General features: G+C 37.7%; 1 protein-coding gene across 5 annotated transcripts in view; it reads right to left on the reverse strand.

Annotated features, from left to right (window-relative positions):
* The window catches only part of LOC150103420 (solute carrier family 52, riboflavin transporter, member 3-B-like), a 130,134-nt gene that overhangs the window by 48,944 nt on the left and 63,179 nt on the right, over window positions 1-18,011 (reverse strand). For all 5 annotated transcript variants that reach the window (XM_090398002.1, XM_090398000.1, XM_090398003.1 and 2 more), the window contains one exon: window positions 13,690-14,555. In XM_090398002.1, coding sequence (XP_090254128.1) covers window positions 13,690-14,367 — 678 coding nt within the window. In that variant the 5' untranslated portion in view covers window positions 14,368-14,555. The remainder of the gene's footprint in view (window positions 1-13,689; window positions 14,556-18,011) is intronic.

An 18,011-nucleotide genomic window follows, 5' to 3' on the forward strand; every position in this document is an offset into this window, starting at 1 on the left:
TTTGTAGTCTGATATGAATGCAAATCATTGTGTAACACTAAAGGAAAGCATTCTAAGGTTAGGCCTTAGAATGCCTTCGTGTCTCTTCCATTCAAGTTGCACAGATGGGAAAAGTCTTGAATGGAAGAGACATGAACATGGTGCCAGATACACAAAAAAAGATGGCCTAAATGTTCTCCATGATGGTAGTTAGAAATGTTAAATATGGCAGCAAACTGGAACTATCTTAATATACCGGTGACTTTTTCAAAAAGAATTAATATATATAAAGAATTAGAATCCTTTTCTCAATAGCAATGTTAGAATAAAACGGTACACGCAAACCGTTTAGTACATAAGTCGTCTGCAGATGATTTGGTGCCCGCATGTCAGGTGTGACATGCGGGCACCAAATGGTGTGCCGTAGGAAGCAACTGCCGCATAGCCTCAATGGCTGCCTTGCTGCTTCTGTTCTAGTAGCCTCATTGCCAGAGCAATCTCACCATAACAGTACGAAAGCAACGTACTCCAGCTAGCGCTGTCTTTCAATGTGTTAGGCACTAATTTGCACTATTTCTCTAGTCTTCTTTCCCCAATTCCATTGTTCCTTTTCTTAATCTAACTTCTACTCATATAGAAGGATCTTATTTTCAATCTTATATCTCACATAATAAATTTTCCATAAGTCCATATTAATGAACCATCCACTCGACTTATGACCTACTGAGACATGCATTGACAGACATTCCAAGAAAGGTTCCCAACAAGTACTGTGCTGAGGCAGGGTGATGGGTTAATGGAGTACACCCCTCCAATGTTGTGTCTAACGATGCTCAACAGCCAATTTCCTACGATAAGCTCGTGTGCGCAGGTGCATGGGTGGGATGGCCATTCCCCACGTTAAAGACAGTACGAAGGCCCAATCCTTCTCGGATTTCACAACGAATCCTTCTCAGATTTCATGTCAAATTTTATTTTGGAAGGAGGGGGAGGAGGTTACAAAGGTTGATTTTTTTTTAAAAAAGGAAGTTAATAAATTCAGATTTTGAATGAAATCATATGGTAAAATCATCAATGCAGCACACTCAAAATGATGATTGTATAGCTGAAAAAATATCTGGTCTTCAAGTAACTCAAAACAGTTGGCCTGTGGCTAACCATTTACAACATGGAAGTATCTTAATAAAGTGGTTCCCATCATAGTGCCTTCAATCTACAGAATCTTGTTATCTAGCAAAAATAACCTACGTAGTTTTTATGCGAGTTATTCATTCTGAAATATTTGATTATTAGAAAAATTATCAATTAATAATATAATAATTGTGTCAATGTATATGTCAAACAATGCTACATTTAAACCACATTCTTTTATAGTGTCATCATCCTACAGAGAAAGGAATTTACTAAACTAAACAGGCAAGTTATCTGTCCTTTATGGAAAACCTATCGGCATCAAAGATATGAAAGCCTTCAACATACGTGCCAATGTAAATAGGCTTACTTTTCTTAAATGCAGTCAGGACAGTGATCTAATCCCTACATATGTCAGGATTAAGCAATATATTTGCTCCCTGGAGCACTCAGAATCTATACAAAAGCTAATCTTTCTCTTATTGAAATAAGAGCCAACAGGCTTCACTTCGGCAAAGTAAATGAGTAGAATCCAAAAGACGGCCTGTGACTAGTGGTTTGCTGCAGGGCTCTGTTCTTGGACCACTGCTGTTTAATTTGTTCATTAACGATATAGGAAAGGATCTGAGAGGAACTGTTCATTTGTTTGCTGATGATGCAAAGTTGGGTAGAGCAATAGTGAATGCACAGGATGTCAAAATTTTGCAGGATGATTTGGATAGTTTAGAGAAATGGGCTAAGGAGAATGAATGTCAATTTAACGTGGCAAAATGTAAGGTTATGCATTTTGGGGTGAAAAGATTAGCAGCAGTATACCACACTGGTGGAACTATACTCCAGGAGATTGAAGAGGCCAGGGATTTGGGAGTGTTGGTGGATAGGGAGTTGAAGTTTAGGGGGCACATCGCAAAAATGGCTAAATCAGCTCATCAAATCACTTGGTTGCTGAAAAATACTTTAATGAGCAGAGACAAACAGGTTATTGTTCCTCTGTATCGAGCCTTGATAAGACCCCATCTAGACTACTGTGTCCAGATTTGAGCACCAGGGTTTCTTCTTGATGGGGAGGTGGAGAGGATCCAGAGACGAGTGACCAAGATGATAGCAGGTCTATGGAATGAACCCTATGAGAACAGGTTGAAGATTTGTGGGTTGCAGAAATTGGTTGATAGGCAGAAAAGGGGTGATATGATTGAGACATTCAAATTACTGAAGGGTTTCTATAAGATTAATTCAGAAGATATTTTTGAGAATAGGACTGGTGGTGGGAGGACTAGGAGCCATCCATGGAAGCTGGGCAAGGGTGTTAGAGCTAGGTTTTTTACTTGGAGGGTGGTAAATGAATGGAATGTGGGTGCCATGACTGTGAATGAGTTCAAGGCGAAGTATGATAGATACTGTGTGAATGTTGAATAGTTGTTCTTGACATAATGTTAGGGCCTCCCTCGATGAGTCTAAGGACTCCTTGGAGTTTCCCGTAATAATAATAAAATTATTCAAAATTAAGTGAATATTGAGAAAGATATCAAATTTGCCATCAAAAGACTACCCCCAAGTCGAAGCAGATGTCATCAAGGTAAAAGCCACTGCCTTGCTTAAAAACACAAGCTCTCCAAGAAGCAATATCTCCAAAGAAGAAAAAGCAACTCTGAAAAATTTAAGACTAAACCAAAACAATAAACAGTGAAAGCAAAGTAAATGCCATGGTGATTCTGAATACAGATGGGTATAATAATAAAATAATTTAGATTAGATTTCCTATCTTTGAGTTTCTTATTCAGCTAAGAAATTATGTGGTATTCAATATCCACTTAATTTTGACTAATCTTGCTCTACTAAATGAGCAAATACAAAACATGCACAGGATACTTAGAATAGCAACACAGTGTTACGACTCTCACCCTAAGTTTTCCAAACAGTTCAGGGCTTATATTTGGGCATTTGTAAGGTGCTTGTCAGCAAAAAAATAACTAAAAATATTTAACAAGAATAAAACAAGTTTAATCAGGAAGTTTGACAACCATGCAAGAAAGAAAAATCTCAAGCAACTTCAGGAAGACATGGCAATTCACAACCACTTAGATTATTCACTTTCAGACAATGACACCAAAATTTTAAGTAAAGGCTTTAAGTTTGCAATTGTTGTGGAAAAAATCTTGAGAATCAAATCGTGAAAGATGTCAAATTTGCCATCAAAAGACTACCCCAAGTCGAAGCAGATGTCATCAAGGTAAAAGCCATTGCCTTGCTTAAAAACACAAGCTCTCCAAAGAAGAAAAAGCAATTCTGAAAAATTTAAGACTAAACCTAAAGAGTAAACAGTGAAAGCAAAGTAAATGCCATGGTGATCCTGAATACAGATGGGTATAATAATAAAATAATTGTAATCTGATACATCAACATATATACTTTTAGTAAACAATGCTACACTATCAAAAATAAGCCTGCTAAATAACATTAGCAAGCCAATTAATTGGCCTGCTAATGTTATTTAGCAGGCCAATAAATTAAATTAAATTTAGCAGGCCAATAAATTAAATTAAATTTAGCAGGCCAATAAATTAAATTAAATTTAGCAGGCCAATAAATTAAAGATTTAATTTATTGGCCATTAGTTGGCCAATAAATTAAAGATTTTTTATCTCCACACACCAAGACTATGTAGGATACCTAAGGCCCACAAATCCCATTGTCTTATATCCATCCTTTCATTCAGTGAAATTAAACAGTGAACAACACTCACTGTATTGATCTATGGAGTCAACTACCATCTGAAATAAAAACTTGTCCCTTTTCCAAATGGAAGCTGTATGTTCTGGTATCTTGCTAAGGCCAATGGATGCAATTTCTGCTCACCTGCACTTACATCTCTCTGATCCACATGGCACCACTAGACAGCATTCAAAGATAAAATAGACATCAGAATATTAATTAACTTAGACACTAAACATTCATTTTGATCTGATGACATCTCTCCAAGTGTACCCAAACATTGTGCTCTGGACACACCTGTTCTGTATTGTCTCTATAATTTTTTTATAGATAACTGGTACTTATCCCAGCACATGGAAACAATCATATATCCAGCTGATTCCAAAAAAGGGAGATAGATTTAAAAAAAAAAAAAAAGGAAGGGGGGGGGATCTCTACATCATATTCATAACTATTGCTCTTCCTGGTTTTGCATAATCAGCAAACAACTGAATATATCCTCTCAAATTATTTCCTATATCACTGGAACAGCGGAGATAAAGTACATACTCACTCTTGTCTCACACCTGATTTAACATCGAACCATCTTCCTGTACATCCTATTCTAATTGCTAACTTACAACTGAAAACGTTGACTAAATATTGCTTGATATGATATCCTATTTACACCATACAAACTAGAGCGTTTTGAACAGCTTTTCTCTTGGTGCCTTGTCATGTCTTTTCCAGATCTACAAAATTTAAATGCAGATCCTTGTTATATTCTCATGATTTCTCAACTATTTGTCTTAAAGTGAAAATCTGATACTGACAATCATTATTTAGTCTGAACACAGCTCAATCTTCTCCAAGTTTCCCCTTTCACAATTTTTATTAGCCTATACTCAGGTATACTTGCATAAATCTACCTGGAACACTCAATAGAGAAATTCCCATGCAATTTTCACATTGTTTTATTTTCTTTGAGCTCCATTCATCTGGAATTTGATCCTCTGACTAGGCCTTCTGGTTTATGCAGTATAACTACTGTAAAACTTTTATGTCATTATATTTGATCATTTCTGGTTGAAGATCATTTACTTCAGCTGCCTTTCCACATTTCATGTTTTAATGGTTTTTTCCACTTCAAGTATTATTATTATTATTATTATTATTATTATTATTATTTCGGGCAACTCCAGGAGTCCTTAGACTCATCGAGGGAGGCCCTAAACATCATGTCCACACAACTATGCGATTACATTCTCACAGTATCTATCATACCTTGTCTTGAACTCGTTCACCGTCATAGCACCCACAACAGACTCTGGCAGCTTATTCCACTCATTTACAACTCTAAAAGTAAAGAACCCAGCTCTAACACCCCTGCTAACCACACTCTTGCCCAGCTTCCATAGGTGTCCCCTAGTTCTCCCACCACCAGTCCTGATCTCAAAATATCCTCTGAATTAATCCTATAGAATCCCTTTAGCAATTTGAATGTCTCAATCATATCTCCCCTCCTCCGCCTATCAACTAGTTTCTGCAACCCACAAATCTTCAACCTGTTCTCATATGGTTCATTCCATAGACCTGTTATCATCTTAGTCACTCGCCTCTGGATCCTCTCCACCTCCTCCCCATCAAGAAGGAACCGAGGTGACCAAATCTGGGCACAGTAGTCGAGATGAGGTCTTATCAAGGCTCGGTACAGAGGTACAATAACTTGCTTGTCTCTGCTCGTCAAGGTATTTTTCAACAACCAAGTGAGTTGATGAGCTGATTTAGCTACTTTTGCAGTGTGCCCCCTAAACTTCATCTCCCTATCCACCAACACTCCCACGTCCCTGGCCTCATCAATCTCTTGGAGTACAGTTCCACCAATGTGGTATACTGCTGCTAATCTTTTCACCCCAAAATGCATAACCTTACATTTTGTCACATTAAATTGACATCCATTCTCCTTAGCCCAGAACTCCAATCTATCTAAGTCATCCTACAAGACTTTGACATCTTCTGCATTCACTATTGCCCTACCCAACTTTGCATCATCAGCGAACAAATGAATTGTTCCACTTAGATCCTTCCCTATATCGTTAATGAACAGATTAAACAGCAGTGGTCCAAGAACAGAACCCTGCGGCACACCACTAGTCACAGGCCGTCTTCTGGACTCTACTCCTGAATAAACTATTCTTTGATATCTCTCCATCAAACAACCACCTATCCACCTCACCAACCCTATATCCATTCCCATATGTTGTAGTTTACGGATTAGTATTCCATGTGGTATCCTGTCAAATGCCTTTGCCAGGTCCAGCAGTATCACTGTAAACCCATTTCCCTTATCCAGTTCAGCCATCACCTTGTTATAAAACTTGAGCAAGTTACTGAAGCATGATCTACCCTTCACAAAGCCATGCTGTCCCCTGTACAGTATCTCGTTTTCATCAATCCATTCCTGTATTTTTCCCTTGACTACTTTCTCTAAGACCTTGACAACGACTCCTGATATGCTGATCGGTCGGTAATTTGCAACCGTAGTCTTGGATCCTCCTTTATGCAGTGAAACTATTTTCCCCTCTTTCCACACCTTCGGGACTAAGCCAGACCTGAGACTCAGATTAAACAACATGGTCAAGGGCACTGATAATTCTTTAGCCGCTTCACGCAAGACCCGTGCCGGTATACCATCCAATCCCACAGATGTGTTCACATTAAGGTTCTGTAATAGACTAGTCACCTCCACTTCATTCATCACTATTCCCATATAAACTAATGGTTCCTTCATTTTATCAATGTCACCACCTGGATGATATGCTTTTGCAAAGTGCGTGCTCAGTAACTCCACTACATCGACTGATTCAGTGACCTCCTTACCATCGTCATTCCTTAAAATCATTTTACCGTGTACAGTTTTTTTCTTGCTTGCAGCATATTGAAAGAACTGTTTTGGATTCTCTTTTGCTTGCAAAGCTAGTTTCCTTTCATAATCCGCTTTTGCTTTTTTTACCACACTCGTTACCTTTCTGGCCTGCACTTTATACCGTTCGTGTGCCTGCAGGTCACCCCTTTCTTTAAATTCCCTCCACAGTTGTTTCTTTTTTTGCAGCTCAAGCTTAATGGTGTTATTCATCCATTTAACCCCTACTTGTTTTACTATTCGGACCCTAGGTATACAATCAGCCATTACCTCCTGTAAATGCTCCTTGACCACTTCCCATGCTCTATCGACGTCCAGCCCTTGCAGTTGTATATGCCATGGCACTGATCCAAGCAATCTCCTAAGCTTGTCATACTTGCCAGCACGGTAATTCCACATATACCCTGTCTTAATCGAAAATTCCACACCTTTAGCCACCTCCCAGGTCAAGACCTTATGATCACTCTCACCAATAGGTGGCAACATGGTCATATTCATCACAGTCAAATTCTCAGATGCTATTACCAGGTCAAGCACTCTCACACCCCTAGTATTTTCAATTACATGCTGTCTCAGATAGTTATCCCTTAATAATTGAATAAAATCCTTTTCCTTCCTCACATGTGTCCTCTCTTCCTTCCAATCAATGTTACCATAGTTGAAATCCCCCATAATAATTACCCTCCTTCCACTCATTTCATCAATTTCCCTATGCATACTATCTCCACCATCTATTCCATCACCTGGTCTATAGCAGCACCCAACTGTATATTTTATTCTGCCAGTCTCAATCTCACACCAAATAGCCTCAAATGAGCTCCTTTCACTATCCTGCGATACAACTTCAATTCTCCTTGGCTGCAGTTCATCAGCTATCATCAATAATACCCCTCCCCCCATTTTATTCTCTCTGTCCCTCCTAAACACACTATAAACTACACATTCTATCCCAATAACTATAACTTCTTCCGTCAGCCATGTTTCACTAATGCCAATAACCTGTGGCCAGCAAGAGCCAATCAAGGCCAAAAATTCTTCCTTCTTGTTCCTAATACTCCTGGCATTAGTATACATGAAATGTAGTGATCCCTTAGTCCCGGGGTCGGCAACCTTTTGAGTCGGAAGAGTCAAAAATTACAATTTACAAAATTTCAAAGTTTTTAAAGAGCCACAAAATTTTAAAAAGTTTTTAAAGAGCCACAAGATCTTATTGTCTTCAAGGCATTTTTGCACGGCATTCGCTATATCTTCCCCTCTAGTTTGTCCCGAGAGCGGTAGCAATCCTAGAAGTTCTTCTTTTGGACCTTCGGAAGACATATACCTGACAAAAAGGGCAACTTGTGCCGTGTCTTTTATGTCGCAAGACTCATCTATAGCAAGTGATAAGGCAGAAGAAGGTTGAATATCTTCCACCTGCAAATATGTTACATTTGAAGACAATTTAGCTATTCTATCTTGTACTGTTTTAGCGGATACGAGAAGCTGGGCATAATGAAATATAATTTATCAAAAAACATTTTACAACGATATTTCCCAATTAAAAATACCTACCTAAATGAAATAAATAATTCTCTAATAATTTAATTATTAAAATAAATAATTTAGAGACGAAACACTGTCTCACTCTCTCACGTACTGATTGACTATAAGTACATAGTTTCGTCGCATCTGTGGTCGCCTCCCGTGTGCGGTGATCGCCGACTGGCACGAACGGACTTGTCAGAACGTGTTTATCACGGCGCAGTCTGCACATTTTAGTTTTTTTTTTAATTTTGGCAAATATTAGATACTTAGTTTACGAGTAAAGGTGTTATGCCCAGCTATGCCGAAATCAATGAAAATTGCCAAACATATAAACTTCCGAGAGCTTCCGACGGACTGACGACAGTGACGATGCGTGTCACGGGGGAGGGGTGCGGTGAAAAGCGAGTACAAGTGGCTGAGAGATAGAATCGGTGCCTAATCCTCGTTAATCGATTCAGAACGATTTTTAAATTTTTTTTTTTTTGATAAAATAAGTAATATTTGCGTATGGAACTAAAGAGCCGCAGCTTCACATCCAAAGAGCCGCATGTGGCTCGCGAGACTCATCTATAGCAAGTGATAAGGCAGAAGAAGGTTGAATATCTTTCACCTGCAAATATGTTACATTTGAAGACATTTTAGCTATTCTATCTTGTACTGTTTTAGCGGATACGAGAAGCTGGGCATAATGAAATATAATTTATCAAAAAACATTTTACAACGATATTTCCCAATTAAAAATACCTACCTAAATGAAATAAATAATTCTCTAATAATTTAATTATTAAAATAAATAATTTAGACATGAAACACTGTTTGTCTCACTCTCTCACGTACTGATTGACTATAAGTACATAGTTTCGTCGCATCTGTGGTCACCTCCCGTGTGCGCTGATCGCCGACTGGCACGAACGGACTTGTCAGAACGTGTTTATCACGGCGCAGTCTGCACATTTTAGTTTTTTTTTTAATTTTGGCAAATATTAGATACTTAGTTTACGAGTAAAGGTGTTATGCCCAGCTATGCCGAAATCAATGAAAATTGCCAAACATATAAACTTCCGAGAGCTTCCGACGGACTGACGACAGTGACGATGCGTGTCACGGGGGAGGGGTGCGGTGAAAAGCGAGTATAAGTGGCTGAGAGATAGAATCGGTGCCTAATCCTCGTTAATCGATTCAGAACGATTTTTAAATTTTTTTTTTTTGATAAAATAAATAATATTTGTGTATGGAACTAAAGAGCCGCAGCTTCACATCCAAAGAGCCGCAGGTTGCCGACCCCTGCCTTAGTCCCACCCCTATATTGATACGTTATTCTAAATGACCCATTCCCATTTTTTGTCCTTAGTGCTGGCTCGGGTACATTATATACATTCTTACACTCATCTGTCTCACTGATGTCTACATATCCACCCCCCCCCTCCTTGGTAGTTCTAGTTTCCCTGGTTTTGCACATTCATTTTCACTTCATTCAGCAACACTCTTTCCAGTCTTCACACACCAAGTCCATTAAAATGCAGGCCATCCATCTTGTATAAGTCCTTTCGCCCTTCAAACTCATTCCACACGTCCACGAATTCCACACCACACCGTCTGCATAACCTACGCATAATGTCATTTGCAATTATGGCCCTCCTCCTAAACTCCTCTCTGTTATACCGCGGCAACAGACTAACCATTCTAACTCTGTCACTCTTTTCTTTTGCTACCTTTAACAATACTTTCAAGTCCTCTCTCATAAAAAATTTATCACCTTTCAATTCATTCGTACCCACCACAATTATTAATTCTTTCACCCTCTGTTTTTGCACTCTAATACTCTCACTTACATCCTTAAATTTCGCACCCGGTAAGTACGATTTAGTTACACTGCCATCTATCACCCCTCTTAATAACGAGTCACCATACAACACTCTTTCCTTCATTTCAGAAACTATTGATATGTGAGTTCTTAGAAAAATTAGGAGCCTGAAGAGATGGCAGAATCATATTAAAAATGAAGCCATTAGGAAGGAACTTGACAATGTCTGCATTCAAGAATGTGTGAGCAGGGCTAATCTAAGGTGATATGATCACTTAAATAGAATGGGAGAGGAATGGTTAGAATGGTTAGTAAAACAGGTGTTTGATGCCAAGATGGTAGAAAAAAGACACAGAGAAAGACCATATTGTTTGATATGATATCCTATTTTACATACAAACTAGAGTTTTGAACAGCTTTTCTCTTGGTGCCTTCTCATGTCTTTTCCAGATCTACAAAATTTAAATGCAGATCCTTGTTATATTCTCATGATTTCTCAACTATTTGTCTTAAAGTGAAAATCTGATACTGACATTCATTATTTAGTCTGAACACAGCACAATATTCTCCAAGTTTCCCCTTTCACAATTTTTATGATGACAAGGCATAGGTGGATTAATTCAATCGGAAGAAAAACTGTTAGATACAACAACATTGAAAAGCTGACAAGTAATAGGCTAATTTGGAGAAAAATTGTTGATAGGAGATTTAATAATGTAAACTTAATCATGTAATGATGTCACAGCAGCCTGAATACTCCTTGAGATAACATATCAGGAAACTGATTATGGTGTATTGTTATGTATATCTGATTATATCCCAGTTGTATATTTTCTACCATCATAATGCCATTGCTCGGTTCATTTAGCAGTCTTTCAAGGTAATTACTCCAAACATCTAGAATATCTTTATCTTCAGTATCTTCCCTCATTCCCTTTTACACTACTCTTTCCTCTATTTCTAAGCTTTTCACAATTGCCTCCAGAATATTTTGCCACCTTCCTGATATTTATTTTCTATGTTCTTACCAAAGTCTTCCCATAACTTTTGTTTAGCTATTTTTACACTGCTTCACTTTCTTACATTTTTCTCTGTATTCTCTAAGAGCATAAGCTGACTTACTTGCCAGGAACTTTTGATAAGCTTGCTTATTTTCCTTGACTTCTCTTTAACTTCCTGAGTCTACCATGGAGTTCGGATTTTTCTGTAGTTGTAGACAATCCCACCACATACCTCTTAACAAAATCAGTCAATGTTTTCTTTAGGATTTGCCAATGAATCGCCAAGGTTTGGTTCTTGTTTTCAATCATTTTCATTTTTACTTGAAGAATGTTTGTATATATATGAAAGCTGCTCAACTCTGATTCATTTTAAAACTTTCTTGAACACTTTTCATTTCAATATGAAATGAAATTTTACTACTCAACAGTAAATAGTGATCACTTTCAATTTCAAATTCTCTGTATGTATATGCTTGTGTCCTGAACCAGGGGGAGGGGGGATACAATGCTATCAACAATAACATAGTCAATGAGAATTTTTTTCTTGCATCTTCTTTCCATGTGAATTTTTGTGTTTGAACATGATGTTAGTAATAACTAGTCCATGTCCTGAACAGAAATCCAGCAGGTACCTACCAATATTATTAACTTTGCTCTTTTCTCCAAACTGTCCCAAAATATTTCTATATGTTTAGTAATCATTTCCTACTCAGCTGTTTAGGTCTCCAACAAGGACCCAAGTTTAGCTTTTTGTAGTTGTTATTGTTGTGTTAGCTGCCATCTCTAAAACCTAAAAAATTCCTCCACTTCTTCCATAGTAGAACCTTCTGTGGGACCAAAGACACAAATAAGTCTCAATGTCCAGTTCTACATTTTGACATTTGCACATATCATTCTACTTGATATTGCCTAGCATTCAAGAAGATAATTCTCATATTTGGTGCCGATGACTGCAGCTGCTCCTTTTTAATGGTGTTATTGCCTGAATAAAACATCTTGCATTTGTTGATCAGGAATGCTCTCACGTTTTTTTCTTCTTTGATTCGGTAACATCTATTATGTTTATCTAGTACTCATCTAATTCTTCTGCTAGTTCCATTTGTTTTCCATTGATGCCTCTTATGTTGATGTTGAGTTGTATTTGTTTCAGTAGCTTTTCACTGTTCCCCCCCCCTGATGAAAACAATGGGGGGGCTTGTTTAACTGAGTGATGCCCCAGCCGGCATGAAATTGTGTCATGTTGTACCATCATTTTGCATTATGGTTTAAGCAAATAAGAATAAAATTTCACTGGCTAAATCCCACATTGTTGGCTTATCTTCGTTCATTTGTTCAGTATCTAGGCAGATACCTAACAGGGTGCACCATGAGAAGGTGGTGGTGATTGAACATTAGGTCAGAAGCCATTGGTCGGTTCTATACATTCCTTAAAAGGTTATGCAGGTTTTCTTCCAGTTATCTAGCTTTGACCCTTAAGCATCCCATAGATGAAATCCCCCATAATAATTAATTGTACTGCACTCGTTATGCTAATTTGCCAAAATATATTTGCTCTTATACTACCCTACGCTTGTAAAATAGTAGCAACCAACTATGTATATCATCTTGTTGGCCTCTTTCACACCAGATAGCCTTAAATAAATACCCTCTGCATACCTGTCCTTCTGATACACATCTACTCCTTTTGGCTTCAGTTCTGCTATCATTAGCAAAACCCCTCCTCTCATTCTGTTCCCTTTGTCTATCCCAATGGCTTTAACAGGCCTTTAAGGCTCACAACCGTCCAAGCATGCTTGGATTTCGTAACCGAAATACGAGGATAGAATGGTCACTCCTATGCCTCAAGGTATTCTTGGCTGTATCTCTGTGTGTTCACGGGGCCAGTTTGCCTGCTTGCGGGATGAAAAACACCAGATAAACTGGCGGAAAAAACCCTACTGCCTGTGCCCAAGACTGGCTAACTTGGCTATGGCTGAGGAAGATCCTTCAGCTCCTCACGTCTCCGACGGGAATCGAACCTAGGACACTCCTTCCCCAGGCATATGGTTGCGAAGCGCAAAGCCACTAGGCTAACTGCGCGGACTCTGTTCCCTTTGTCCCTTCTGAAAATACTATCTCTTGCATTCTAATACCTATGACTGTCCTCTCCCTCATTCCAAATACTTTTGGCATTAGTATACACAAACTGCAATATCCTCTTCATCCCACAACTTTCTTTACATCTTGTGTCGATTAAGAACCTGAGGAGCTACATCATAATTCATTTTTTCATTAAGGAACTAACAGCAAGCAATACCGATCATTAACAAAATTTAAATAATAGTTACTTGTTAACAGTTACAACAATGTCTACTTGGGCTGTAATTTTTTTTAAACTAAAAACTTAAAATCTTCACACTATATCAATTATCAGTTGAAGTCTAATTGGTTATCTGTCTCTGTAAAAAAATATTCATATTAAAATGATTGACTTCAATGAATTTTAATACTATAAGAAATTAATGTCAGAATTATAAGAACTAGTAGCATCACATTATCAAAAATGTTTCAAGACTGAATTATATTTATAAATAGGAATTTCGGTAATGTGATGAATTTATTAGAAATGCTTTTTTTTTTAAATAGAGATTACATACCTGTTCCTTTCTGGCCAAAGGTAGATGATTTAATAAGATAAACGCAATCCAACTAATTATCATAAATGTCATAAGAAATAAAAAGAAATCCTGAACAGAAAATCGAGGTGTAGTCAGATGCAACCTTTGTTCAGTGTCATTTCTAGTAGAATTATGGCATTCTGCATTGCCTTGAGCTAGGGCAATCACACCAGACAATAAACCACCCATGCCCTCTCCTATTAAATAAGGATTCAAATATTTTTCTTTCAGGTGAGCCATAAAAGGCAGAAATAACACAGGTGATGTAGAGTCCACAAGTGATAAGAAAAATGCCAAAATCAGCAATGCTAAACTATGTTCTTCCTTTCCAACTATGGTTGTATATGACCAAAACAATGCCAAGAAAAAACAAGACAGAGATCCAACTGCCATTACTATATGAATAGACCAGTGCTCCAAGTGCCTAATACTGCAATATCTTCTTAATAAAAAATAAATCATAGGACCTATATTTGCAACCTGAATAATAACAGTGAGATATGATGCAAGGCTCCATCTTTCGGGAAGATCTTGAACGAGAAGTGGCAGCTCTACCCATAGTCCATTTACTCCAATCCATGAGCTAATTCCAAATAATATAACCAAAAATCCTGTGAATAATTCTCGTGCTGTTACTGAAGGGCAGATAACGGCCATTTTAGCAAATATGTGTTAGTGATAGCTTCTTCAGAACTTGAAACATCAAATTACATTTAACAGATCAAGGACATAAATGCAGATACTTCAGGAATTCATTGATATTTAACAGTTCTACTGCATGATACTTCTCCAAACATGTGCACATGGAAAAAAACTTCATGTGTTTTTTTTCCGTCCATGACAACCTATAAATTAAAAACTTCAAATCAAAAACAGTGATGAAAAAAATATTTGAACACTAAAATGATTTAACTTAAATTAAATGATTAAACATTTAAAATGCCACCCATCAATGAGAATAAAAATATATTTTTAAAAATATATATTTTGGAATTCAAAGTGAAAGTAAGCAGTTCAGTAGTCCATATGCAATGTTTAGTATGAATACTGAAATCATTTATGTCATTGATATATTAATGGGTTTAACTAACTTCGAAAGTGTTTTTATCTATATTTCACTTTAGTGAAGGGATATCAAAAGCAAACAAACTATATTATTTGAATACTTCATTAATGATAGGAGTTCTGCATAGGAGTTCTGACAATGCAAAATGAATTCATAAATATTCTTCAAACAAAAAAAAAAAAAAGGCTATATATATATATATATATAGAATATATATGGAACAGTTGCAGATACAACAAATAGAAGATTTCAAACTTTATTTCTAATATCTATATATAAACATAATAAGTTCTTGTTTAACTAGATCCTGTGGGACTTGCCCAGTTGGTATGGTTGGTTGAGTGGTTAGCATATCCGCTCTCCAGCCAAAAGGCTGCAGGTTCGAATCACGCCGTGTGCATGAATGTTTGTGATTGTCTGTGGAAATGCTAGTGGTGGTGGGTGGTAGATGGCATTGGTGGAGACAGAGAGTTGTAGAGTAGGTGCCCTCCCTCAGTAAGTCTTTGGACTCCCTGGATGTGTCATGTAATAATAATAATTCTGAATATTGAACATAATGTCTATAATTTAATGCACTACACATATCTTAACCAAAATTATGGAACAGTTGCAGATACAACAAAATATTCTCACTAACAGAAATTAATAATATTCTGTCCCACTTCTGACCATGCACTATGGAAGAATTTACACTAATCTGTGCTGGAAAGTTAGTGGTATTAACCTTTACTTTTTTAAAACATAAGTTCTAATAATGAAGTGGGCAATCCTGTCTGTCCTAATTCTGTATTCTTAGATCACAATGTCCTATTCACCTCAGGTTAGCTGATCTATGCTAGCCACCACGACGAACCTATGTTATCCTTTTCAAATGACATGTGTGCAAATCGCTGCATTGTGATCTTGAAATACTGTATTGGATAGCACATGGAACAGTACCATAAATCTGTCACCATTCCATGTGCCAATCAGCAGATCTAATCCATACTACGAGAAGCAACTCCACATCATTACCAAATTTCATCATTAAAACAAAATAATCAGATAAAAGAAAAAGGATTCTAGGTATCTTCCATACAAAACATGTTCATCAGACTAAAAGAGCATACAGCATGACTTGTCACTCCACTAAACCAATTTCTGTTACTTCATGATCCAAGTTTTGTGTGTCCTGGCTATATCAATCTGGTGTGTATCTGTGGTTGTTAATAAAGGCTTGAGATATAGCTCTTCCGTGAAAATTCATGTCATGAAACTCTCTACATGTAACGGAAATATTTCTAACTGCTTGCTCAAACAGATTCTCTAAGATCTGATAGCAAATCGATGTAATCAGTCTTCTCAAGGAGCATCTATTCCTGTCAGCCATTATATTAGGACCAGCTAATCATCTATTATGTTGGAGGTTTAATGGATTTTTTACAACACTCAAAAAGAATTAAAATAGAATTTAATACTTCCTATATTTCGTCCTAGTCACTAGGACATCTACGGGGATTACAAAACAGTTAATGTAACATGCACACAAAAACTTACAATACTAAGCCCAACCACATGGGTGACACTAAAGTCACCCACGTGGGTGACTTTGACTTAACTGACACTTTATCTCTCTTAGAAAGCGTTTTTCCCTCTGACATCTTAGATCTCTTTTCCTTTGCCATCAACTCTGGGTATTTCTCTTGGATGAACAAAATCTACAAGCAGATAGAGGGAACTGCCATGGGTTCCCCCCTCTCACCCCCCTTGCCAATTTCTATATGGAAGATTTCGAAAAACAAGCCATAGACTCAGCCCCACTCAAACCTTCTATCTGGCTAAGATATGTAGATGATGTGTTCTTTATTTGGCCTCATGGCCCAGACACGTTGGACTCCTTCCTCAGTCATCTCAATAGCCTACATCCAAGAATCCAGTTTACTATGGAAAAGGAAAAGAACAATTGTTTACCCTTCCTAGACACCTTAGTCACACGCCTGCCTAATGATACACTTGCCTTCACTGTATACAGAAAACCCACACACACAGGCAGATACATTCACAAACTCTCCCACCATCACCCCTCGCAACAATATGGCGTCATTAAAACTCTTACCAAGAGAGCCCACAATCTTTGTTCCAGTGGAACCGCCCTCACTACTGAGCTTAACCACATACACAGAACTTTCCTCTCCAATGGCTACAGCGAACACAGTATCAAAAAAATAATCAATTCCTCCCCCATTCCCCGTCCCTCTCGTCAACAAGAATTTAAAAATGCCATCACCATACCCTACATCCGTGGCACTTCGGAAAAAATAGCCAAGATACTAAAAAAGTATAACCTACACATAGCATATAAGCCCTACCGCAAACTTGCTACCCTTATCCGTTCTACGAAAGATCAGCTCCCTCTTCTCTCTCTGCCTGGAGTTTACAAAGCACCCTGTTTCTGTAAGCTTGCATACTTTGGACAGACAGGCAGATCAGCATCCATCCGCCTGGAGGAACACAAGTCGTACATCGTTAAACACAACTATAGCCATTCAGGCTTGACTGACCATGTTTTGGACACCACCCACAGAGTATCATGGAAGAAAACCACCATGCTCCACCACAGCAAATTTAAGAAAGAGAGACTTTTCTTAGAAGCAGCAGCAGCTCTCAGAAACCAACCAAATCTTAATAAATACGGTTGCATTAAGCTTCCGAAGATTTGGGAAACACTCATCACCAGAGGTCCCACCTTACATTCCAGGCCACCTACTACCGCCATTAGAGGGCGCTCCACCTAGATAGGACTTTAGTGTCACCCACGTGGTTGGGCTTAGTATTGCAAGTTTTTGTGCGCATGTTACATTAATTGTTTTGTAATCCCCGTAGATGTCCTAGTGACTAGGACGAAATATAGGAAGTATTAAATTCTATTTTAATTCTTTTTGAGTGTTGTAAAAAATCCATTAAACCTCCAACATAATGTCCTCACAGCACTTAAGCCTCTACACAAGTAATCATCTATTAGATCACCATCAGACTTCCATATCTTCAATATAATAATAATTATGGCCTTGGCATATACAGACTATTCTCTGAATATCTATCATTTATCTCTAAAACACTTAACTTTTTCCCTGTACTCAACATTCAGTACACCAGATCAAGTGACTTTAAAGCAAACTGCCGATTCGTTTATAGTGATATCAATTTTCTGGTAGATGGCTGAGTATATAGTATCTCCACTCTCCAACCAAAAAGT

Source organism: Typopeltis vanoorti, chromosome 9 (genome assembly GCF_054136105.1).
Source record: "Typopeltis vanoorti isolate ZY-2024b chromosome 9, IOZ_Tvanoo_1.0, whole genome shotgun sequence".
NCBI classification, from domain to species: Eukaryota; Metazoa; Arthropoda; class Arachnida; order Uropygi; family Thelyphonidae; genus Typopeltis; species Typopeltis vanoorti.